Below are 27820 nucleotides of genomic sequence, written 5' to 3'. Positions count from 1 at the left end.
AGGCATGGATAAATTTTGAAGGCATTAAACCTATCTCTAAAGAATTTTTGCAATATCTTCAAACAATGTTGCATTAGTAAACCACTGTTTATAAAATATAGAACACCTCTTTATCGTCTTACCAATATAAAGCATCATGGTGTGTTAATCACCCAATGAGTTTTATGAATATTAGTGTACTTTGTAGCTTTTGTCAACGAGGTACCATTGCAAGATAAAATACAGCACAACCCTTTGACAGGCACCACTCTAAAGTGGGTACAAGGGTGAAGTACAAATAGCCTGTAGCCTAACTGTACTGTCTTTTATGCAACTACTATGCACAACACAGATCTGGTATGGTCCTCAAAGAGCTACATATGTTTCATCGCACACAAACATCCAGGGGAAAAAGTGCTTGAAGAAAGAATGAGAAACAAAAAAAGATACACACAAGTCAATAACCTGTTAATAGGACACTAGAATCTGGTATGTCCCTTAACAATGTCAAATATATGTTTTATATATTTATATATATATATATCTGATATATATCATATATAATTCTCTATTTCTATAAGATCCTTTGAGGTATTTCTGTTACTATCCTGATTTGAGTTTTACTGGTTGTTATGGTTGTGAACTTCATGAGGCTGAGTATGGGGAAAAGCCTTCATGGTATATTCCGACTTGTGCTCTCGAGCTATATGTCGCCGCACTGTATTATTGCGAGTGAAGGTGCGACTGCAAAATGGACACGGAACTCTGATGCCCTGATGGCGTTGCCTGATGTGAGCACGCAGGTTCGTTTCATACCCATACAGTCGCTCGCAGAACGGACATTTCAGCTTTTTACCTATTTGGAAAACAAAATAAGGTGAATTAGACCTATACTTCACAAATCGCGCATACACATACTGCACAGAAATAACCATCATTCTCCTTTCTTTAGCAACTTGTTTGTATTAACTTTTTATCAACCTTCCTCAAAGTCTAAAGTTTAAAAGAGCTCTTCGATTAATCAGCATATTAATCTAAAAACTTCACTGTTTTAAACCCTACAAAAAAAAAGTTTCACAGAATAATCATGACATTCTTAAGAAACAAAATCATGACATAAAAAGTACCTTAAAAAAAAAAAAAAAGAAAAGATGTACCCATATTTCTTAGAGACAAAGAAGAGATACAAATCAAAAGGAGGAGGAGGATGCCTTGTTTAATTTGGGCAAACAAATACCTTCAGAATCAGATTAAAATATTTTCAAATTTGAAAATATAAACAGGAGTAATTACATTTTTTTTTTTTTTTCCAATTTGCTTCATGTCACTCCAACACAGAAAGGTCTTCTGGTGACGATGGGATAGAAAAGGACTAGGAATGGGAAAGAAGTGACTGTGGTATTAATCAAAATATAGCCCCAGCATTTGCCAGGAGTGAAAATGGGAAACCATCTTCACGGGTGTCGACAGTGGGATGTAAGATCAAACCCGAATGCCAGCTGACAGCTGCATGACCCAAACCATGAAGCCACTAGCCACTCAATCAGTAGGAGTAATTATGAATTAACTCACCAATTTATATACATCAAACTAATATTATGCTTCTGTAGGGTGGATATTATTATTAGCTTGTGCAATTAGAGTATACCTGAAAGCTAAATTCCAGATTATGAAGAGTAAGTATGAGAAGACAGTTATGGAGGTTATGGAGTACGGAAGTGCTAATATCATGCATGAAAATGATGTACAAGAACTACTTTTCAACGAGATTGACATATGGAGGTAAAACCTGGGTAACAACCAAAGCAGAGGACAGCAAAATCAAAGCAAGTGAGAAAATAGCCAATTTCTATGGAAATTAATATGCTGAGTTATAAAAAATATCACACTAATTTTTCCTAATCGATCTAGTTCATAAAATTTTCAGAGAGAATAAATCATTTAATGCTAATTTAACACTTCTAAAGTGTATAAACAAATTTACAATTTGCTTTATGTTGCGTCAACCCGGACAGGTCTTGCGGGGACGATGGGACAGGAAAGGGCTAGGAGTGGGAAGGAATTGACCGTGGCCTTGATTAAGGTATAGCCCCAGCATTTGCCTGGTGTGAAAATGGGAAACCACGCAAAACCAATCGTCAGGGCTTCTGACCGTGGAGTTCAAACAGTGTAAAAACAAATGTTAAATTTAATTGAAAATACTACGGAAAATTTTAAAATAATGTACTTCAACTTCTGTTTCACACTATTATAAGGCTCAAATCCCACTCTCTTCCAAATACAAGCTTACAGAAACATGATCTGTATAGCACAGCCAATTCCAATATAAATGGTCTGTTATTGGAAATTATAAATTTTCCAACTTCATTGGAATCTGTAAGTTTTCCAACTAACTCATTCTTGGTTGCCAGAGTTTTGATTCAGTGTTCCAATTTGGGCTCATCGGTTGGTAACTAACACCTACCAAGACGCATGACTAGTGCATATAGTAGAGGCCAATGCAGAGGCTACTTGGAGCCACAAGCAGTGCCAATGCACTACAAGAGACTTGGTCTCTTTAAAAAAAATTGATGCTGGTTCAGCCCTCAGATGATACAGATATTGATTCCCATAGGAAATCTGAAATATTTGTCCTGAATGAGTAAATTCATAAATGTGTGTAAATAACGGGTCAAGCACCAAAATAATAGTTTTGAGATAATCAACAGAAAGTGCATAATACGTGAACAAAACTGTTTGGAGAGACGAAACATGATACATGCAAAATATGCATTTAAAGCTTTTAAACAGTAAATGCTACTTTATTCTATTTGACCTTTTCTTTTTTTTTACAATTGGCTTTACGTTGCACTGACACAGATAGGTCTTATGGTGAAGATGGGACAGGAAAGGGTTAGGAGTGGAAATGAAGGGACAGCCCCGGCATTTGCCTAGGGTGAAAAATGGGAAACTACGTAAAATCATCTTTAGGGCTGCCGACAATGGGGTTCAAACCCACTATCTTCCAAATGCAAGTTGATAGCTACGTGACCCAAGCTGCACGGCCACTTGCTTGTTTAGTTTTGTTGTTATGAAATGGCTATGACGAGTGCATTCGTTGGCCCCTGTGCGTGTGCTGCTTCCAAACGGTAGAACAAGACACTAGTTACATGTCACCACTTTCGAAAGTGAAATGTGAACCATATCCAGACGTACAAAAAATAAAGTGTAAAACAACATAGTATGCCCCTTGTACATTTCTTTGAACTCTTCCATTTCATTTAGCGTCGATCAAACTTGCAGCACTCCTGGACATTCAGCTGTCAGCCCGATGCATGGTGCTTTTGAAATATGAATGCTGGATATGTTAGTATATCTGACAGCAGCTGACTTCAAATTAAAGAAGTCCTCTTCTAGCAGAAGAGTCACTACAAAAGAGTTTGACTGTTTGGTTTCCAAAATGAGATGCAGTAAATCGTTCACACATTGTTACTTTTTGCGTTTTTTGATTTAGTTCCCAAATTATGACCTCAAATTAGCACAATGGGGCTAAACGCAACCAAGAATGAGTTAGCTGGAAAATTTATAATTTCCAATAACAGAACATTTATATCAGAATTATGAATATACTCATTCAGGACAAATATTTCAGGTCTCCTATGGAAATCCATATCTACTGCACAGCCAACTCTCTTAGTGATGATATGTCTTGTCTTTTAGTTCAAAATGCTATACCACATTTTTTGAAGTCCTCCATCATTCCAACTTGTCACCAACCTTGACAACATTTTACCATTGTGGCTACATCCTGGTGAAAGTGTTCTCATTCTCCATTATTCACAGCACCCAAATTTGCAGAAAATAAGTCCAAATATGTGAATGGAGAAAATGAACACTTAGGAACATGCTACATCCTGTTTCTCTGTATCATAAGAGAGATTCGTAATGGTCACTCTTTTGGTTACCTAGAAAGTAATCTTAGTAACTTAAAAGTTTGTCAGGCCACAAATTCCTCAATTTTTTTAAAACCATCTTTTAAGAGTTTCATAACCAGTATTCCAACAAAAAAAAAGTTGGGACTTTTAACATACAACGAACTGTAGTCCATTTCAAATGGGAAGCTGTTTCTACTATGATTGATTTTATGAAGTAAAGAACTTTTTGCCAGATGTACGTGAACACAGTGAAGTTTTCTGCGAAGTGCAATATCCTGAGCAGGAGGGATAACTTAACATAGCAGCCCCTTGGTTGGACAATTCTGAATATCTTCATGAAACCACAGCCTTTCCTATTTCACAGAGACTATATGAGAACTTCTCTTTAGTCACAACCATTTTCCTTGTAGTCTAACCCTTTTACAAAAGTTCTTTATTAACCTCAATTTTATGTATGTCTAGCTGTACTGTAAGTTTATGGTTAAAGAACAACTCGCAACCAAAGCATTACCAGAAACAGCTAATAAAATAGCACTCTGCTGACAAGAAACCCCTTATCATATGCCCAAATTGTTTATTTCCACTCAAGCAATTGTGTAGGAAAATAATCAGATATTTTCTCAAATCCTTCATACTTGTTAGTCTTTAAACAAAAAAAAAAAAAAAACCCACTAAAATAGAGCAATATTTCCATATCACTGATGCAAACAGTTCATGCACTCTACATTCGTGAGCACAGTATATCCATTAATTTATAACAAAGTCGAAACTGAAAAGAAATGGCTCCAGATATCACAAAAAAATATCTCCATTGTTATGAACATATCAAATGCACAGAAAATTTTATTTTCTATAATTTTATGATTATATATACAGTAAAACCTGTACTCAGCAGAAACCCAAGGGACCAGAATATTTTCTCACTGTATGTTGATTTCCAGTTCATAAAGGTGGTTAAATAATAAAATAAAAATCATAAGTACATACCTCCGTTAGATAATCCAGCAGTAGATTTATATGATTTTGTGTGGTAGTAGATACAATGAAATGAAATGGCATATGGCTTTTAGTGCCGGGAGTGTCCAATGACATGTTCGGCTCGCCAGGTGCAGGTCATCTGACGCCCGCAGGCGATCTGCATGTCGTGATGAGGATGAAATGATGATGAAGACAACACATACACCCAGCCTTCATGCCAGCAAAATTAACCAATGATGGCTAAAATTCCCGACCCTACTGGGAGTCGAACCCGGGACCCTTTTTACCAAAGGCCAGCACGCTAACCATTTAGCCATGAAGCTGGACAGTAGATACAATAATGACACTAATCACACACTTATGTACACTAGTTCATCAGCACTAACACAAATCTGTTCTTGCTTCAGTGCACAGTAGTACAGTACATATACTTATTTAATATACATTACATGTTACATACAAATAACACCAATAGTAATACTGTACAGTAGTCATTTACCTCTTCCAGTAATCCAGAATTGTATGCTGGACACAACTATCCCTGGTAGCATGGTAAACAATGTTGAAAAATTCTGCGTTATTGCTTGCTAGTGAACTGAATGTCCTTTACGATTGATAGGGCATTACACGATTCCTTCCGAATACTTTTAGTGTAACTCAGCCAATGGATCAACTGCAAATTAACTTAACATTGGCACTTTACAACATCATCAATTTTGATGCATATTTTTTATCCTTCATCGACGATTCGATTACAAATATTTGAACGTTTTCTAAAATACGAGGGTTGGGGCAAAAGTCTGGCAACTTCTTTTTCTTGAAGATACCAGTCCGGTTGGAAAATGTGACATATGGAGACGAAAGGACAAGGTGTTAACTACATGTGTACATCGTAACACACCAATTTATTACGGTAGTATACAGGGCAATATGGCTTTCCCGGTGCAAAAGAATGACAACACAGTACACATAAAGTTGACAAGACAAACCTGGGCCTAAAGACCCTCCAGGTAGTCCCTTGCTACTGACGCCACACGCTGCCAACGATGTGGGAGGCGCTGAATACCATCTGCCTCAGCATTTGCCACACCATGTGTGAATCGGGTCACCTGTTGGCGCACAGCATTAGCAATGTCCTCTCGTGTTGCAAACCGCCTACCACGTAGTGGTTCCTTAATCTTTCGAATGAGATCAAAGTCACAGGGTGAAATGTCGGGAGAGTACGGTGAGTGCTCCAATTCTTCCTATCCCCAACGCCGCAGTAACTGCCTTACACACTCTGCTTTAAGTGGTTTTGCATTGCTGTGAAGGATTATTGCACTGTCCACAAGATCCAGACGTTTCTCCCGAACGCCACGTCGTATCTGTCGCACCAGGAAGTCCCTGTAGTACTGTGCGGTCACTGTTCTGCCTTGTGGAACAAAGTGGCAAACAATGACACGCCTGACGTCATACACGACGATCACTATCAATTTGACTGGGGAAGGATTCTGACGGACCTTCTGCCTCCTTGGTGATCCAGCATGTTGCCACTCTACGGACTGATGTTGCTGTTCTGGTTCGTATGCCCTGGTCCAAAATTAATCGATGGCAATTATTCGTGACAAGAATTGATTGCCATCCTGTTGCCAGCGTGCAAGGTGGTCAGAGCATACTGCATAGTGCACCCACCTTAGAACTTCCGTCAGTGCATGCGGTACCCACTGCGATGCGATTTTGCGCAGTTGAAGCTCATTATGCAATATCCTGTGGACGATGCATTTCTCGATGCTACTTGCCCTCTTTAACTCCAGTAGCGTCCATCGTCTGTCTTCATCCAGAAGCTGCTCGATGAAAGCACGTGCCACGTCGGTCTGCACACTGACAGGTCGTCACGAATGCTGCTCATCACTGGTTGACACACGTCCTTGCTGAAACTTTCCTACCCACCATGCTACTGTACAGGATGGTAGGGCAGTATTCCCAAGGGCTTCTACTAATTCACTGTGACATTCCATCGCATTTCTTCCTCGGAGAACGGCTATTTTGATATAAGCGCGCTGCTCAACACGGGTTACTTCCATCTCGCACGACACTCACCAACTGACTGACTTCACAACCCTCGCTGCGCTACTACCATCACAGAGCCATCTGTTGTTCTGCATACACACTATGCCTGCAGAACTTGCACATGACACATATACATTTTTTTTTTTTTTTGCTAGGGGCTTTACGTCGCACCGACACAGATAGGTCTTATGGCGACGAACATATACATATACATTTGTGATGCGTTCACATATATATAAGAAAAAAATAGTTGCCATGACTTTTGCCCCAATCCTCGTATGTTTTTATATCCACAGCAACAAATAAGAACTTCACAGTATTCCTCAACTTCAAGTTTCTATCTTAAAACTCTGTTCAACATTGCACGAATGCACTAAAGTTATCTGTGACCCGGATCCTAGGTCGTTCTTTAAATTTTAATGTGTTTTTATGTCATATAACCCATGTTAACCATTTTAAGTGTGTGTAAAAGCAGATTTTATGTTGTTATTAAGATCCTTTTGATTTATTTATTTACTGGAACTGATGATGATTCCAAGGGAATCAAAACCGGTTTTCACTTAATAAATGTTATGTATTATAAAAGTGTTGAATGGTGGAACATCCTTCAATTGATTCCTATTATACAAGTTAAATGTCAACACAGAAATGAAAGTTATAAATTATGATAGGGCACGTCAGTAGGACTTCATGTTACATAAACCATCTTCTTTATCATCTATGTTCTTGTCATCGCCATCAATTTCTGTTTTCTTTTCTTGGAGGTGATGGGGGATAAACTTCATTGCTAGGTTCCATATTGAGTTGAGACTATGCTTAAAGTAAATACAAAATTTTAATATTCCACCTTCTCAATACTAAAAAATCATTTGATGTTTTTACAAAAACATTACAATGATATTAAAAGGTACTAGTTTCGGTCCACTGTGGACCATCATCAGCCTAGCCAAATTACAACAGTAAAAGACATAGTGATAAAAATAGTGTGGAGAAATGAGAGAGGATCTGTGGAGGATGTGAACACTTCTGTTACTTTTATCATTATTCGCAAATACGGTTTTTCACTTTTGTCTGTCATTCCACCACTATCCCATCCTTCTAGATCCTCTCTCATTTCTTCACACTATTTTTATCACTATGTCTTTTACTGTTGTAATTTGGCTAGGCTGATGATGGTCCACAGTGGACCGAAACTAGTACCTTTTAATATCATTGTAATGTTTTTGTAAAAACATCAAATGATTTTTTAGTATTGAGAAGGTAGAATATTAAAATTTTGTATTTACTTTAAGCATAGGTGATGGGGGACGAACTCTTTATAATGTTTTCTAAGACCATCTCTATCTAAACTTGTCGATCAATGGGCATGTAATGTTCTGCACTGACATTACCATCATTACAATCCTTAAGAGTTTGTTGCAGCACATCAGTATTTTTGTTGATTATAATTCCTTCGTCAGAGTGTGAGACAAACTTGGTTTTGTGAAAGCACCGATATACCATATCTGACAACACCTCTTTCAATGCGTCTTCAATCCAGATCACAGCATGGAGCAGAGATATAGACTTAGTCAGTTTGGTGGCAGAGGCCACTGATTCCATGTTTGCAAGCAATGATGCTGTTATCAGTTTTCTGTAATTAATCTTAAAACAATGACACCCTAATCCATTCGCTAAGTTACACTAAAAGTATTCGGAAGGACCCATGCAAGCGTAACATTAGAAAGATGTATTGCAAAAAATGAAATGAAAGCTATATTGCTGGATGGCATGTAGCATTGCCGAGAAATAGAATGATTTTCCAGTTTTGTCGTTTCATTCATAAGTTGAATGACACCAACCATTCTTCCATTAGGTGTGACATCATCCATGCCCTCTTACTGGATCTCCAATCGACAGACTTTTAAAATCAATATTCTTTCAAGCATCTGGGTATTGCTGCTTTTCCTGTAACCTTTCAAGTTCTCCAGAAAGAAAACCCACATTAAGAAACTGTCCCTCCTGTACATCTTTCCCCTTTCACAGATAATGTTTTGCTAGGTAGTGCTTGGAAAAATAGTGAGGTTTCACTACCATAAGCTATGTTCTGAGGTTAATAGTCTTGAATCAGAGTGTCAATTTTTGAAGTCCAATCTGCCGATGATTCCTCAGCAACGTCTCCAGTCTCTCCACAGACTTTCTTCAACACTATCTAATGTCAATTTTTAAAACTTTACAACCACTCATTGCCAGGTGTAAAATCTTCCAAGTTCTGCAACTTCTCTTGCATGGTGTTGTACCATTGTCCCTGATATGGGCAAATTTGTCTGTGTGCTCATGCTCTCTGTGGCATGTCAGAGTGGTACTTAAAGCTAGGCTCTCGGAAAGACACTAAGACATCGGACTCCCCCGATATGGGCAAATTTTTTGCTCTTGCACTAAAAAACCATTCCCAACCAACTTTGTTAAATTCCTCATTCCCAGTTACTCTGAGCTTTTGTTTCACTGCTCCTTTTCCCCATAACCACTTTTTTCCAATCAAACTTTGCTACTATGTACTTAACACTAGCTTCTTAAACCTTAATTTGTGTGTTCAAATCTAAAACCAATTCCCTCCATAACTTTTAAAATTTCACGTAACTACAGCATAAATTTCTGCAATTTCTAATTGTGTTACCGTGTTTTTGGTGGATCAGCAGAGGTGAAAGAAGGTGCGGGCTGGAATGGGTCTAACTACAAGTCCGAAAGATGAATTTAAAATTTAAATAAAGGTTATATTTTCAACTGATAAAATTTAACAATTTTCACTAGGTGAAATAACAAAGAGAAATCAGGTACAATGCAACTTTACAAACGAAAGCACAAGTCAAGGGGTTTTTACAATTCTGGGCTATGAGCCCCAAAATTTAACAATTTCTGAGCTCTCAGCTCACAACCACAAATTACCAAAGGGCAGAAAACCCCTAATTACATGGAGCATTTGCTCCCACCTCGTAAAGTCAAGCCTCCTAGAGGCACATTTCAAAATACCAGAAAGAGCTGACCCACTCTCAATCGTCCAAGCCCATTAAAGGCAATAACAGCTTATTACACTAACTGCCATCAAGGCACAACTTATAATGGCACAGGGGTACCTCGTACCCAATCTACTGGGCCTTCTCAGGAAGGAAAACAAAAACGGGTTAAATTAATGGCCCAAAATACAAGATTGAATGGAAGCGAGTACTTGACTCCTAAATACACCTTTTAAAACCTAAGAGGCACTAGGCCTATTGCACAGGGGCAAATCCCAATCTATGGAGGTGACTTGTATACAAAATAAATTTAACACATTAAGAAGGAAGAGAAAAACGGTTAAGAAAACAGTCACCTCAAATTCAAAATGAAGGGGAGCTCGAGAGGGTAAAGCACTCTCTATCCCCAAATTACATTAAAAGATATATGAAGTTTTACAAAGTAGGAAAAGATTTACATGTTTAAAGGTTACATATTAAAGGTTTCGGACCTGCCCCGCAGGTTAAACTGCTGAGCTAGCAAAGAGGAAAGAAAGATGTTAATCGGCCATTACCCTGTTGAAGAGGCGCTACCCGCCCCCTGCTATGCTTCTATACACTAAGCAAGATGTAGTTGAAGTGGCCAAGAGCCGTGAAAATCAGCCGTTTTTAAACCCTCATGGAAGCTTTGAGACCTTTCATGAATAATGAAGACACACCCACTCAACTTTATTGGGTAGCTAAAAGTTATACATCAACATCGAAGAAGAAGAAAGACACTATTGGTCAAAAATTAATTAAAGAAATTCGGGATTGGCTGAGTTCAAAACTGGCGGAAAGAAAGATTAATATTGCCAACCCACAGATGAAAGAACAAAATTTAGTAAAGACCAAAACTTCTGAATATAAAATTTCTTCAAAAAGTTCCTTCCTTTCGCACCAGGGTGCATGATCATAGTTTTTTAGTAGAGACATCTGTCAGAGAAGGTCCACACTTCTTGATCAACCCAAAAAAAAAAAAAAAAAATCAAAATACACACAGTGGCATCTTCTGAGGAACTGTTGGATTAATTCAGTTGTTAAAGTTCAGAGTTTCTCCAGTAGAAAGTAATTTAAGGCAGAAAATTCAAATGTGCGGTGTACAGGTGTACCAACAGGTACAGTAAGCACACTTAATATGTGCCCTTTCTAGGAAAACTACACAAAATTGTTAAGCAGATAGTGTCCCCACCCTCCCAAATTCCTGCATTCCACTAGTCAACAACTCATTAAGGTTACACACGCAGTGAGAAAATTAAATAATGGATGAAGGAGGTCCCGAAGTTTCCTGCCTCAAGTTACAGTCTTTCTGCATTCCTAAAGTAAAGGAAGTCCAGACCACATGGAAATTACCTCTCATGGTCTACAGACAAGAGTTGCCGCATTACAACCGGATGGTCAGAGTTCACTTCCTGGCCGAATGCTATCTCGGCTATCTTAGATTCATTTGGAATACACATGTACTGAAAACGGTTACGAAGGAAATTTCCATATTTTTTTCTGTTACAGTTGCAAAATTACCTTCCGTTTCCAAGTCAGACAGGTTCCACTAAATGCAGGTGAATTTGCATGAATATTAAACCCCAATTCATGGGACTGGGAAAATTTTCCAATATGGACAGTTTTCTGGTTCATAAAGGTTCATAAAGACAGGTTTTACTGTATATTTCTTAAAATTGGATGCAGTAGTAATCAAACCTGTTTCATCAGATCGCCAGTGACACATCTCCACTTTTCATGAGGCTAAATCGTGAAACTGCGCAAAGCATTATATTTTTTCTGCCACAAGTTTTGACCTGAGAGAAAGGGGAATGAATCAAAACCTGCTGAGAATAAAAATGCTGTGGGGAACGAGTTCCATACAAACAAAAGTTAGCTGTGCCTGTATAAGAGAGACCAAAAGTGGATTTAAATGTTGAGTAGTTTACGCTGAACACATTACAAGCCGGATCATCATTTGTTTACAATTTGCTTTACTCAAATATCAAACAAGAAGGTCTTGTAATAAGGAACTGAAGATGTCCCCACAATGGGACAAAACATGTATTCCTATTGTAAAATAATGCATAATTGAAAAATGTAATACAAATTGTGTTGAATTTGGCAGACTTTTGATATAGTCAAAACAATTTTTTTAAATTTATTTTTTATTTTTTTTATTTTTTTTTATTTTTAAAGAAGAAATTCATTCACTGTGGTAACCAAGCCAATCAGGCAAACAAACACTTAACACATATATGAACTTAGACCAAAATTAGAAAGTTCAGCAAAGACTTTTAAAACAGTGCCTAGATAATAACTTTTCACCAAAATTCTTAAATTCAGTTCAAAAGAAATTTTGCCCATCACAGTGGCATAAAAAACTTGGGCAAAAAAATAACAAATATAGGATTAAATATGAATGTTTTTATATAGGAAAAATTTCAACTCTAAATTCTAAACTTCATAATGCTCTTTGAGCTACATCTTCTCTGCTGTTCTCTCTGGGGTGAGATTCTTTCCAAAAACAAATCAATCTCAAATGTCAAAAGATTCTATCAAAAAACAAGAAAATATAAAATAACTCAAAAACCTAAAAGAAGAGCAATCTACAAATCCCGCATCAGACAATTCAGATAACTATACCACCATTGATAACACCTTTCATTCCTATCAAAAACCTTACAAATATACATTTTAATCCAAAAGAACTAGCAATTCTCAGTCAAGGACCAAAACATAATTGGCATTCTTCCAATAAATTAAAAGAATCTATTACAACAATAGTAAAAATAGAGCAAGACATAAATAAATGCCAACGAATCAACAAAATGAAATAAAATATGATATAGAGAAAAACCTCCTTTGTGAACCATGTGACCTTGCCGTAGTGGGAAGGCTTTCATGTCCCACTAAAACAGGTAACCGAGCCGTGGGCGCAACCATATCGGATGGGTATCTGTCGAGAGACCAGACTAACTAATGGTTCACCGTAAGGGTGGTAGCAGCCTTTCGGAAGCTGCAAGGGTGGCAGTCTGGATGATTGACTGATGTGGTCTTGCAATAATATTTAACATGGCTTGATACTGCTACACGGAGATAGAATAGTAATCCATTTGGATCTCCGTGTGGGGGCTACACGACAGGAGACAATCAATTAAACTGAAATAACAAATAACATAGTTCAACCTATTCAATACAAGTAAATAAGAAATGTGGTGTTACATTCCTATTTAATTATAAGCGGGAACAGTACCGGTTTCGACCCTAGTCTGGGACAATCATCAGGAAGATGGATGCTGACATGGAATGTAAGATATCTGAATCATTGTGGTATGTTAGAGAATTTGAAAAGAGGGCTACACTGAAGTTGGATGCAGTGGGTGTAAGTGAAGTACATTATCAGGAAGAGCAGGATTTTTGGTTGGGTGACTACAGAATTCACAATTGAGAAAAAAACTTGGTTTATCCACCCATTCAATACTCTATACCAGCGATGTGCAAATGCTGGGGAACTGGCAGTGAGCTCCCACATAGGCAGTGGGCACACTGCATTTGCACAGGGGTATAGCATCACAGTTCGCTGTACTTTCGCGCACTGTATGACTGTAGGCTGCATTCGTAGTTAGTCTCAATTTACTGCGGAAGGTTCAAAGAGGAACCTCTCCACTTAGTTGCTGTTTCAACATGAATGGAAAGGGTTGGCAAAATGTTTAATTTCTCATAAAATCTTTAAAACCTTGAAGAAATTAAATCTAAAATATCATTATATTGTTTATCATTATGATCAATATAAAGATGAAAATCGTCTAGCACTAATAAAGCAACTAAAGGAGATCAACCAAGAGATAGGTATTATATTCGCATATATCAGAGTTTGTGATTAATTTATGCCTAAACAAATTAGACTATTAAATATGGTTCAAAACTGAATAAGCAATAACTATGACGAGTGTATTTCCCCACTACCAACAGTAAAGATGACGATAAAGAATAGATGTATGAAAACATCTAAGAACTATTTGAAATTGTGGACAAGAATGCCAATGTGATTTTGATGAATGATTTTAATGCTTCTGTAGGTTCAAATGAACCATGTTCAATATAGTGGTAAATTTGGTCTGGGAGAAACAAATTCAAGAGGCAGAAGACTGTTAACACATGTTTTGAGGTTACCAAAAGAAGACATTATACATGAGAGGCCCCTGGAGATACAAGAAGATACCAGATTGAATATACAGTGGTTAAACAGAGGTACAGAAATCAAGTGAAATCCAGTCATAGTTATCCATGTACTGAAATCAACAGTGATTACATTCTTGTTGCAGCTAAATGTGATGTCAGATTCAAGAAGTTCCAAAAACTTAGACAAAAGAAGTGGTGTCTAAATGAACTTCCAAGATTCTGGTGTGTTACAAACATTCAAGAATGCTACCAAAGTGAAGAAAGGTAACTTGGGATGGGATGATATAAAAAGTGGCTCAGAGATAGCTGCCACTGAAGTCCTCGGCAGAGCAAAATCAGAACCAAGGAAACCATGGATGACCTCAGAAATTCTAGAGCTCATTGAAGAAAGGAACAGATTAAGGAAAATACAATTTTAACAATACAAAGAATTAAAAAACTTGATAATGAAATGGCAACTAGCCAAAGACAACTGGATGAAAGAAGTAAAGAAATTGAAAATGATTTGAAGAAGGTGTATTCTGATATAAAGCTTACTTTAAGATAAAATCTTAAAGAACTAAAAGCAATGTAGTTTTAAGAAAAGATGGAAAACTGCTCTTTCAAATCAAAAATATAAGTGACCGATGTAAAGAATACCTTGAAGACTTATATGATGGAGAAGATATTGTCAATATTCAAGAATATTTGGGGGACGAGGAATCAGTTCAATAAGTCGACAGAGGACCACCCATCACTACAGCTGAGTTTGATACAGCACTCTCTAAACTAAAACAGAACAAAGCCACTGGTATGGATGCCATTCCAGCAGAACTCTTTAAAAATTGTGATGATACTATGAAAAATGGTCCGTTTCAAGTGAAATGCTATGAACAAGGAACGTTACCAAATGATTTTATTAAAAGTAAAACAATTGCACTCCCCAAAAAAGAAAATGCATGCGATTGTTCAAATTATAGAACATTAGCGATCCTTTCTCATGTTTCTAAGATTTTACTTATCATTAAAGACAGAATTAGAAAATAGAACAACAGTTGGATAACGATCAATATGGCTTTAGAACACAGAAAGGAACTGGGGAAGCTATATTAGCATTGTGTCAAATTCTGGAAAGAAGTCAACAGGAAAACTTCTGTAGCATTTATTGACTTGGAAAAAGCCTTTGATAATGTTGAGTGGAATTGCTTTTTCAAGTAATGAGGAATATGGGATTTGACTGGAAAGACAGGCATCTTATTCAGAATCTATGTAAAGCTCAAACCACAAAAGTTAATATTACTACAAGAGAAGCAAAAATTAGAAAAGGAGTGCAACAAGGCTGCCCACTGTCACCGTATCTCTTTAACCTGTAAATAGAAAATGCAGTTAGAGAATTGAAAGAGCATACTAAAGCGGTGAATTTGAATGGTATTCAGGTCCACAGTATCTGCTTTGCAGCTCTTTTACCTAATGCTGAAAAGGAATTGAGTAGGATGCTAAGAACATTCAACAGATCCTTAGAAAAAATTAAACTAACAATAAATATAAAGAAAACAAAATTCATGATAGTAGACAAAAGGAAGCCTACAGGTACAAAACACTTAAAACTAACCCTAGAATGGACGGGTGGAAAACAAGAAAGGTCAGGCTGGGTCTGGTAGACCCAAAACCTAAATGCCCATAAAAAAATTTTAAATGATTTATTTTTACAATATAATACATCGAATAATATTATGGAATGTTCTCAATAACTTTAACTCAATTTTATATTTCTACATTGTTTTTCGGATTGTTGACGATTGTTGCTACATGCACATGATAGTTGTGTAAATAAATACGAAGTCAGCTGATTCATTATTCCCATAATTTGTAGTCTTAGTTCCCTGCATACTTTGTACTTTCCACCTTCGTTTATTCATCGAGTAAAAGCTAATAATCAAATTCCTATATCCCAATAATATTGCATTTCAAGCCCCCGGCGTGGTTTTGACAGAAATTATAGTAGACAACCTCTTATTCTCAGCATTTAAGGACACTTTTATTCTCCGTCCCGCGTAGTAGGGAAAATAATACTAATCCATCAGCGGTAAAAGTTCATATAACCACACTTCAGCTGAAAATTGTAGTGTAGATACAGTATATTTAGATAGTGCCGTATCTTGCCTGCTATATTTGTGTGATATCTTTCGTGTGTATCTATTAGAGCGTAGTTCTAATAATAATTTGTCTAAGCATTTAGCTTTGTTGGTAATCTTTGAGTACAGTACTTCTTGCAAATTTCATTTCTGTTTGTGCTTAGTAGTGACATACGGTACCGGTATTGTAACTAGGATACGTCTGAAAGTAGTTTAAAAATTACTGTAGTGTACTGTACAGTAGTATACAAGTAGCCTAATACCCGATCAGAATTTAGTGTGCTTATTTTATTATTGTAAAATATTTGTGTAGTATTGGTGTAGTAGAGGTATCCGTAGAAACTCTTACTAAAATTCTGTAGTAATTAGGATAGGCTTAATTGCAGTTTGGAATTGTGTAGTTCTTGTGTATTCCTTTAGATATTCAGTAATTAACAGCAGTTTTTATCCTGTTAGGGGTTGTAGGATAAAAAATAGAGTAGTATTGTATTGTAGTCGTATATTAATTACCTTATTGTTGCGTGATCTTTGAGTACTATCCCAGACAATATATCCCTCCGTTCATTTATTTTTTTTGCAAATAAGTTATTTTATTTTTATTTTCATTTTTTCCGTAAAGAATGGCTAAGGAGCGCGAGTGTACGAACTGTGGGTGTGGTGAGGCATTGAGGGGTATGAGGGAGGAGTTGGAGAGTTTGAGGGAGATAATTAGGATTCCCACAGAAGACAGGAAGGAAGATAGGACTCCCTCAAACTAAGTACAGGTTACATTAGGTGTATAAGAGGGAGGGGAAGGAAAGGTGGGAGTTGTAGAAGACAGGTGGTCTAATGTTCTAAGGGGAAGGAGATTGCAGGCTAAGGGCTCTATTCAGGATCAGAATTCAGGACAGGTGTCTGTGCAAAATCGGTACAAGTCATTCCAGGTAGAACAACAGAGGGAAGATGAGGGACAGGGAACTGTCGCTGAGATGTGTGGAAGTAGGAGGAAGGGAAATGTAGAGTAGAAAATAGGAAAAGACAGGTGGAACAGGGTCATGGGGAGGAGAAAAGGGAGGAGGAAGTAGCTTCTGCAGCTATCAGGAAAGATAGGGCTGACCAGGAGGGGAGGGGATCAAATGAGGTAGGTAGGGTTGAGGGTCTGGTCATGGGGGATTCCATCGTTAGACACGTGGGGAGAGTGTGTGGAGGAAAGGGAACCAGGGTAGAATGTTATCCAGTAATTAGGTTGAGGCAGATGTTGAGGAAAGTAGAAGAGGAGGAGGAGGTGAAGGAAAAGGTGGTAGTGTTTCACGTTGGTATAGTTGAGGAAAAAACATGACGACCTCAGTTCCTAGAAGCGAGATGGAAGCCAGCTGTAAATCCCACCCTGCACCCTGCTGAGTTAATGAGCTCTAAGTGATCCTTGTTTGTTTTGGAGAGGCTGCCAAACCAATTTCTTCCTCACTCTCTGTAGCATTTACCCTTTCTTCGTGTAGAGTGCAGTAGCCGATTTGGCATCTACGGCTGCAGCAGAGGTAGTAAATCCTATTAGTCACTAATAGACACCGAGCTGCCGCTGGAAAGTAGTGGTGTGAGGCGAGGTCGTTATGATTTGTCCCCAACTATACCAACAACGTAAGGCAAGCTAATATAAGTACCAACATAGTTGGAGATGTGTGGGATCTGGAAAATGCAGCACGGGTGATTTTAAGAAAGCGGAGATTGTTATTAGTGGAATACTCTGTAGGAGGGATACTGGGGATGATAGGGGCTTTAAATGAGACTATGGAGTGGTTATGTGGGAAACTGGGAGTGAAATTTCTAGATCCTAATGGGTGGGTAGGAGATAGGGATCTGCACTCAGATGGCCTTCACTTAAACTGCAGTGGTACGTATAAGTTAGGAAATGTGTTTGGAAGGGCAATAGGGAGATACATTCAGGGAAACGGGATGGCCTAGGGAGCAGTGAAAAGGGAACAGGGAACTGGAAATAAAGTAGGGATGACACAGAATTGTTAGTATTGAACGGTAGTATTGTAAAGAAAGGAATAGAATTGAGTAATTTAATAGATATATATTTACCAGATTTCATAATATGAGTTGAATCATGGCTGAGAAATGATATAACAGATGCAGAAATTTTGTCACGGAACTGGAGTGTGTATCGTAGAGATAGGATAGGAATGGTAGGAGGGGGAGTATTCATTCTGGTGAAAGAAGAATTTGTAAGCTACGAAAAAGTTAAAGATGAGACACATGAAATTCTAGGTGTAAGCCTCATTTCTCGATATATTACTTGATATATTTGGAGTGTACAAACCGGGAAAGGGTAGCACTGACACGGATTCAGAATTGTATGATAAGATAATCAGCTATGTAGGAAACGACAAGGAAAGAAAATGTGATTGCAGCGGGAGATCTGAATTTACCAGATGTCAATTGGGAAGGAAATGCGAACGACAGGAAGCATGACCAACAAATGGCAAATTTAATATGGGAAGGACAGCTAATTCAGAAAGTGATGGAACCAACCAGAGAGAAAAATACCCTGGATGTGGTGCTGATAAAACCAGATGAGCTCTATAGAGAAACTGAAGTAATAAATGGTATTAGTGATCATGAAGCTGTTTTTTCGTAGTTAAAAATAAATGTAATAGAAAGGAAGGTCTTAAAAGTAGGACTATTAGGCACAACCATATGGCTGATAAAGCAGGCATGAGGCAGTTTCTAAAAAGTAACTATGATCTGTGGAAAATGGTGAATTTAAAACGTAAACAGACTCTGGGATGGGTTTAAAGAAATTGTTGAGGAATGCATAAACAGGTTTGTACCTTTAAGGGAGGTAAGGAATGGTAAAGACCCACCTTATTATAATAGAGAAATAAAGAGACCAAGAAGGAGGTGCAAACTGGAAAGAAATAGAGTTAGAAAAGGCTGTGGAAGAAAGGAAAAATTGAAGGAACTTACCAGAAAATTGAATCTAGCAAAGAAGGCAGCTAAGGATAACATGATGGCAAGCATAATTGGCAGTCATACAAATTTTAGTGAAAAATGGAAGGGTATGTATAGGTATTTTAAGGCAGAAACAGGTTCCAAGAAGGACATTCCAGGAATAATTAATGAACAAGGGGAGTGTGTATGTGAGGATCTTCAAAAGGCAGAAGTATTCAGTCAGCAGTATGTAAAGATTGTTGGTTACAAGGATAATGTCCAGATAGAGGAGGAGACTAAGGCTAAAGAAGTATTAAAATTTACATATGATAACAATGACATTTACAATAAGATACAAAAGTTGAAAACTAGAAAAGCAGCTGGTATTGATAAGATTTCTGGGGATATACTAAAGCCAATGGGTTGGGATATAGCACCATATCTGATGTACTTATCTGATTATTGTTTTGTCGGAGGAGCTATACCAGATGAATGTAGAGTTGCTATAGTAGCCCCTGTGAATAAAGGAAAGGGTGATAGACATAAAGCTGAAAATTACAGGCCAGGAAGTTTGACATGCATTGTATGTAAGCTTTGGGAAGGCATTCTTTCTGATTATATTAGACATGTTTGTGAAATTAATAACTGGTTCGATAGAAGGCAGTTCGTTTTTAGGAAAGGTTATTCCACTGAAGCTCAACTTGTAGGATTCCAGCAAGATACAGTAGATATCTTGGATTCAGGAGGTCAAGTGGACTGTATCACGATTGACCTGATTGCATTTGATAGGGTGGATCATGGGAGACTACTGGCAAAAATGAGTGCAACTCGACTAGACAAAAGAGTGACTGAAGGGGTTGCTATATTTCTAGAAAATAGATCTCAGAGAATTAGAGTAGGTGAACCTTTATCTGACCCTGTAATAATTAAGAGGGGAATTCCTCAAGGCAGTATTATCGGTCCTTTCTTATATATATAAAGGAGTGGCATCAGAGGTAAGGCTTTTTGCGGATGATGTTATTCTCTATAGAGTAATGAATAAGAAACAAGATTGTGAGCAACTGCAACGTGACCTCGAAAATGTTGTGAGATGGACAGCAGGCAATGGTATGTTGATGTTGTTGTATAGTAATTGCCACGTAAGGAAATACCCCAGAAAGTAAATATCGCCGCCCGATGCTCTTCTTTTCTCTTTTTTGTAATGGCTGATCACTGCTGCCAACCTGCCTGGTTACATATTAAAATCATCAGACATAACCATAACAAACTAACCTCAATGTAAACACCGATAATGAATGTTTCCCTACCCTAGTAAATGATAAAAGATAAGATGAAATAAATCAAGATAATTATGAATATCTCCTCAATGAGGAATTAAGGAAATAAACACACTTTCTCACTTAAATTATCTGTCTTTATTTTGATATACAGTAGGCGTACTATAACCATATTCTTGAAAAGAGGGGCGTGTTAAACGATGCAATTTATTTAATAAGTCTTTGCAGTGTGATTTTCGAAAGTTCCAGACATCCAATGACTTCCCTTTCTTTTGCGCGAATATTTCCTTCTCTCTTCAATACCGGTAACCAGTAAGGAGAGAGATTATTGGGCATATTTTCAGCCTGCAGGCTGGTTATATCTTCAAGCTTATCAGGAAACATATAGGAATACTAATGTGCCAAGCTCCGTGAACGGAATTTAGGTCAGCTTTCAAGTTCACTGCGGATTTGAAAATATTAATGTTATAAGTTCTACTGCCAAAATTTCGTCCCGCAAGAGTTATTTCATGTACCGGTAGATCTAGACATGAGACTGACGTATTTGAGCACTTTCATCATTTCACACAAACTATGTTATTAAATGCATTATCCGAACATGCCACAATCCTATTTACCTGGTATTAGCCAAATAGATTTACAATCCCACAGAAAAAGAAAATATGCTTTAAATATTCTCGCAAATGTATCACTAGTGACTTTAACGTCGATGCGGTGGCAACACGCACTTCACGCTAGAGCAGTGATTGAACGTTGCCAACGTGCCAGATTAACGGTAAATGTAAGACGTCGTATCGGCAAGTAGGGTCCCTAAACTGTATGGTTACCGACACTGAAAAAGACCCAACAGCAAGAAAAGTAACCATAAATCAATATCTTAATATTACAGGGGAGAAAGGGTAAGGTTGCACCCTTAGGGTACGTCCTTACACGGAGAGGACTATATGTTGGGTATTCAGCCCGAAGGCTGGTTTGATCCTCTGCAGCTCCGCCAACAGCTGTCATAAATAGTCTAGGAGTCACTGAAGAGGCATACTAGGGAAATGAGGAATGAGGTGGTTTCCCATTGCTTTCCTCACCGAGCCAGCCGTTGCTATTACGTATCAGTCTGCCAAGCCCACTGAAATGCATGCACCAGGTATGCTGATAAACGGGGTTAAAAGTCAGGTTGTGAGTTTCACAAATAGGAAAAGTCCTCTCAGTTTTAATTACTGCGTTGATGGGGTGAAAGTTCCTTTTGGGGATCATTGTAAGTATCTAGGTGTTAATATAAGGAAAGATCTTCATTGGGGTAATCACATAAATGGGATTGTAAATAAAGGGTACAGATCTCTGCACATGGTTATGACGGTGTTTAGGGGTTGTAGTAAGGATGTAAAGGAGAGGGCATATAATTCTCTGGTAAGACCCCAACTAGAGTATGGTTCCAGTGTATGGGACCCTCACCAGGATTACCCAATTCAAGAACTGGAAAAAATGCAAAGAAAAGCAGCTCGATTTGTTCTGGCTGATTTCCGACAAAAGAGTAGCGTTACAAAAATGTTGCAAAGTTTGGGCTGGGTGGAATTGAGAGAAAGAAAGAGAGCTGCTCGAATAAGCGGTATGTTCCGAGCTGTCATGGAGAGATGGCGTGGAATGACATTAGTAGACGAATAAGTTTGAGTGGCGTTTATGAAAGTAGGAAAGATCACGATGAAGATAAAGTTGGAATTCAAGAGGACAAACTGGGGCAAATATTCATTTATAGGAAGGGGAGTTAGAGATTGGAATAACTTACCAAGGGAGATGTTCAATAAATTTCCAATTTCTTTGAAATCATTTAGGAAAAGGCTAGGAAAACAACAGATAGGGAATCTGCCACCTGGACAACTGTCCCAAATGCAGATCAATATTGATTGATTGATTGATTGATTGATTGAATTATTAATAAAAAGAACTTATAAGGAAAATAAGCTTAAAATTTTAGCTGGAAAAAGTAATTTTTATATGTTTATATGTTGATATGTCAGTTTGATAATACTATTTTATGCAAATGAACTTATTTGTTGTCCAAATGCCTAAGAAAAAGTGGCCTAGGTTCAATATTTTAACTAATTACACTCTGGTGAAACTCCTCAATTGTTAACGCAGTTTACACACAACATTTCCGCATATGTCAGGCAAATCCAAACTTTGCAGATCTTGCAGAAGTATTTTGTCGTCTTGTCCTTACACCTACGACATCTACCTCTTTTCCCAGTCTCCAGAAATTCTCTATTTTCAATAGCGGCCCCCCTAAAGTCTTGCAACCAGAAGTCGAATTTCTCAAGGCAGACAACTTTGGTATGCTCGCTCTGTCATGTACGGTTGCACAAGTGATTTTGCAAGTTCCTTGAAGAACACACGCCTTTTCATAACCACAAGGTTGAATTTTAGCGTAATATATGCATTTAGGGCCACAATATTCAGTACAGCAAAGAATAAACTTAATGGCCAGCGCCTTGTTCCCCTAGCAACTGTATATTCTGCACTCATAGCGTCCACTACATCAATGCCACCCTCGGTGTCATTGAAGCAAGTGATGACTTTTGGCTTCCTTTTGACACCGCTTTCTTCATCAATTTCTGCCATGTGATGCATAGACGAAAGTAGAATTACACATTTGTTACATTTTGGCACGTTCGACACCATAGTAACCTGCTCCTGAAATCCAAACATACTTGAATATTGTTCTTTTGATTTCCTTGGAAGGAATTCCCCTGGTATTTCACACTTGTTTTTCCTCAAAGTACCAACAAGCGTAAGTTCGTTAAGTTACTGTTAAATTTCGAACACTGCCTTTTATTGGTTCCACTAGTCGTAAGACGTCTTTGTGAGGCTTATTACTAACACGAAATGGGCCTTCTGGTTGAGTTCCGGCATAAACTTCTAAGTTTTTAACGTAATAGCTCTTAGCACAAGCCATCAAGAAGACTTTTATTCCATATTTTGATGGATTAGAGGGGATATACATCCTAAATCGGCACCTCCCTCGAAATGGTACTAGCATTTCATCGATAGTAACAAATTCTGAAAGTGAGTAATACTTCTTACAATTCAGTACAAAGCAGTTCAAGAGCTCCCTAAGTGCTGCTAAACTATTTTTACACTTCCTTTCATTCCGTGAATGGATATCATCAAAGCGAATAACACGTGTAAGAAACCTGAACCTTTTCAGAGACATACCAGCTCTAAATATTTCAATTCCTGTTCCCTCTGTATCCCAAAAGTCCTCATATTCATTTTACTTCCATGTAATGTGCCAGCAAGATATAAGAGACCAAATTAAGCCATGATTTCTTTGTAGTTTCTCTGCAGACTGCTGGGTCACTCTTGTAGTTTAGATTTAACAGATCATATAAAAGTATTAGTCGCACCAACTACCAAGTCTCTAAGAGATTCATTGAAAAATAATGACCACAATTCTAAAGGAGTGTGCACATTCATAGCATCCCTTACAGGTCCTGGTAAATGAGTCTAAACTAAATCGTGGCTTCATGTGCGGACAATTTGTGGGAATTTGCCTTTCTTCCATTTAGTCTTATTGGCATTACCAACAAAATAACAACAGGTATTACCCTCATCTGGAACGTACCTGCAGCTTGTGCCTGGAGCATTAAAAGCAATGTTGTTGGAAATAGTGGCTTCGCTGATGTTTGGAATGTCGATATTACCTGTTTCTTCCCCAACGCCGTCACTTAATTCACTATTAGAATCATGTGCAGTGTTCATCACAAAATCTGGGTCAGCATCATAATCAGCAAATTCACAGTCTTTGTCACATAAAATCCTCTCTATTTCCTGCCTAGACACAGTTGAAATTGAAATAATAAATAAGGTAGTTCAACCTATTAAATACAAATAAATACGAAATGTAGTGTTACATACCTATTTAATTATAAGTGGAAGCGGTACCGGTTTCGACCCCAATCCGGGTCATCATCAGCCAAATAAAACGCAAAAAACAATGCAGAGGTAAGAAAGAAATTAAAGATCAAGTCCCCACTAAAACAGTTGAAGAGGAAAATTAACAACGGGGACAGGCACTGTAAAATTCAGAAGTAGAAGGTAAGTCACTTAAAAGAAGCAAGCCGCAATCTTCTGAACAGCAGCATAGCACACGCAAAGTTCGGCATTGTCTCATAATGTTTACGAGAAGCGGAGAACAGTTAAATGAGCCAGCTTGCATATACTATCAGGCGCGAAGTCACAACACAATCCAAAAAATATGAAGATCCAAAATCGTGCAGAAGTCGAAGACGAGTACCTCAATTGAAGTAAATTGCCAGCTCCCGAAGATCAGCGCGACATGTTCAACGTCAGGCACTGTGCTTTCAAACGCCGACTGAACTTGATTAATAGCTTGATGATCAAGGATTTGCTTCGGTCGCGAAAATGTACATATATATACATATAATACAATTCAATATACACTGACTGACAGAGCAAATGCAACACCAAGAAGGAGTGGTCAGAACTTTATGCCAATTGCAGGGTAGACTGACGTCACTGAGGTATGCTCATGATGTGAAATGCGCCGCTGTGCTGCGCACGTAGCGAACGATAAATGGGACACGGCGTTGGCGAATGGCCCACTTCGTACTGTGATTTCTCAGCCGACAGTCATTGTAGAACGTGTTGTCGTGTGCCACAGGACACGTGTATAGCTAAGAATGCCAGGCCGCCGTCAACGGAGGCATTTCCAGCAGACAGACGACTTTACGAGGGGTATGGTGATCGGGCTGAGAAGGGCAGGTTGGTCGCTTCGTCAAATCGCAGCCGATACCCATAGGGATGTGTCCACGGTGCAGCGCCTGTGGCGAAGATGGTTGGCGCAGGGACATGTGGCACGTGCGAGGGGTCCAGGCGCAGCCCGAGTGACGTCAGCACGCGAGGATCGGCGCATCCGCCGCCAAGCGGTGGCAGCCCCGCACGCCACGTCAACCGCCATTCTTCAGCATGTGCAAGACACCCTGGCTGTTCCAATATCGACCAGAACAATTTCCCGTCGATTGGTTGAAGGAGGCCTGCACTCCCGGCGTCCGCTCAGAAGACTACCATTGACTCCACAGCATAGACGTGCACGCCTGGCATGGTGCCGGGCTAGAGCGACTTGGATGAGGGAATGGCGGAACGTCGTGTTCTCCGATGAGTCACGCTTCTGTTCTGTCAGTGATAGTCACCGCAGACGAGTGTGGCGTCGGCGTGGAGAAAGGTCAAATCCGGCAGTAACTGTGGAGCGCCCTACCGCTAGACAACGCGGCATCATGGTTTGGGGCGCTATTGCGTATGATTCCACGTCACCTCTAGTGCGTATTCAACGCACGTTAAATGCCCACCGCTACGTGCAACATGTGCTGCGGCCGGTGGCACTCCCGTACCTTCAGGGGCTGCCCAATGCTCTGTTTCAGCAGGCTCTACGAGGTGTACAGATGCTTCCGTGGCCAGCGTACTCTCCGTTTCTCTCACCAATCGAACACGTGTGGGATCTCATTGGACGCCGTTTGCAAACTCTGCCCCAGCCTCGTACGGACGACCAACTGTGGCAAATGGTTGACAGAGAATGGAGAACCATCCCTCAGGACACCATCCGCACTCTTATTGACTCTGTACCTCGACGTGTTTCTGCGTGCATCACCGTTCGCGGTGGTCCTACATCCTACCGAGTCGATGCCGTGCGCATTGTGTAACCTGCATATCGGTTTGAAATAAACATCAATTATTCGTCCGTGCCGTCTCTGTTTTTTCCCCAACTTTCATCCCTTTCGAACCACTCCTTCTTGGTGTTGCATTTGCTCTGTCAGTCAGTGTAATTGAAATATGTAAGTAGAATCTTGTAGATTTTTTAAGAACAGTTGACGTAAAAAACAATTGTGAAGAGAAAAATGGTAAAAATTGTAATACCGGAAACAAATGAAAAACGTACATGCACAGTGCGCTGACTTTGACTACTACGACCTTTTCTTAAATGATTTCAAAGAAACTGGAAATTTATTGAACATCTCCCTTGGTAAGTTATTCCAATCCCTAACTCCCCTTCCTATAAATGAATATTTGCCCCAGTTTGTCCTCTTGAATTCCAACTTTATCTTCATATTGTGATCTTTCCTACTTTTATAAACGCCACTCAAACTTATTCGTCTACTAATGTCATTCCACGCCATCTCTCCGTGACAGCTCGGAACATACCGCTTATTCAAGCAGCTCTCTTTCTTTCTCCCAATTCTACCCAGCCCAAACTTTGCAACATTTTTGTAACGCTACTCTTTTGTCGGAAATCACCCAGAACAAATCGAGCTGCTTTTCTTTGGATTTTTTCCTGTTCTTGAATCAGGTAATCCTGGTGAGGGTCCCATACACTGGAACCATTCTCTAGTTGGGGTCTTACCAGAGAATTATATGCCCTCTCCTTTACATCCTTACTAAAACCCCTAAACACCGTCATAACCATGTGCAGAGATCTGTACCCTTTATTTACAATCCCATTTATGTGATTACCCCAATGAAGATCTTTCCTTACACCTAAACATCCTCATAACCATGTGCAGAGATCTCTACCTTTTATTTACAATCCCATTCATGTAATTACCCCAATGAAGATCATTCCTTACATTAACACCTAAATACTTACAATGATCCCCAAAAGGAACTTTCACCCCATCAATGCAGTAATTAAAACTGAGAGGACTTTTATCTATTTGTGAAAATCACAACCTGACTTTTAACCCCGTTTATCAACATACCATTGCCTGCTGTACATCTCACAACATTATCGAGGTCACGTTGCAGTTGCTAACAATCTTGTAACTTATTACTCTATACAGAATAACATCATCCTCAAAAAGCCTTACCTCTGATTCCACTTGTTTACTCATATCATTTATATATACAAGAAAACATAAAGGTCCAATAATACTGCCTTGAGGAATTCTCCTCTTAATTATTACAGGGTCAGATAAAGCTTCACCTACTCTGATTCTCTGAGATCTATTTTATAGAAATATAGCAACCCATTCAGTCCATCTTTTGTCTGGTTAAATTGCACTCATTTTTTCCAGTAGTCTCCCATGATCCACCGTATCAAATGCTTTAGACAGGTCAATCGTGATACAGTCCACTTGACCTCCTGAATCCAAGATATCTGCTGTATCTTCATGGAATCCTACAAGTTGAGCTTCAGTGGAATAACCTTTCCTAAAAACGAACTGCCTTCTATCGAACCAGTTATTAATTTCACAAACATGTCTAATATAATCAGAAAGAATGCCTTCCCAAAGCTTACATACAATGCCTGTCAAACTTAGTGGCCTGTAATTTTCAGCTTTATGTCTATCACCCTTTCCATTATTCACAGGGGCTACTATAGCAACTCTCCATTCATCTGGTATAGCTCCTTCAACCAAACA

General features: G+C 38.7%; 1 protein-coding gene across 2 annotated transcripts in view; it reads right to left on the bottom strand.

Annotated features, from left to right (window-relative positions):
- LOC136877449 (zinc finger protein chinmo) overlaps positions 1-27820 on the bottom strand; it is a 314891-nt gene that overhangs the window by 160325 nt on the left and 126746 nt on the right. Inside the window, exon 7 of one of the 2 annotated variants that reach the window (XM_067151498.2) lies at positions 439-835. The exons of the other annotated variant lie outside the window; for it this stretch is intronic. Within the exon in view, the coding sequence (XP_067007599.1) occupies positions 600-835 (236 nt within the window). The 3' untranslated portion in view covers positions 439-599. Of the gene's footprint in view, positions 1-438; positions 836-27820 lie in introns of those variants that run through there. 2 annotated transcript variants of the gene reach the window in all.

The sequence above is a fragment of the Anabrus simplex genome, chromosome 7 (genome assembly GCF_040414725.1).
Source record: "Anabrus simplex isolate iqAnaSimp1 chromosome 7, ASM4041472v1, whole genome shotgun sequence".
Classification (NCBI taxonomy): domain Eukaryota; kingdom Metazoa; phylum Arthropoda; class Insecta; order Orthoptera; family Tettigoniidae; genus Anabrus; species Anabrus simplex.
Note: the sequence above shows the minus strand (reverse complement) of the source record. Positions and strands in the feature narration are given on the sequence as shown.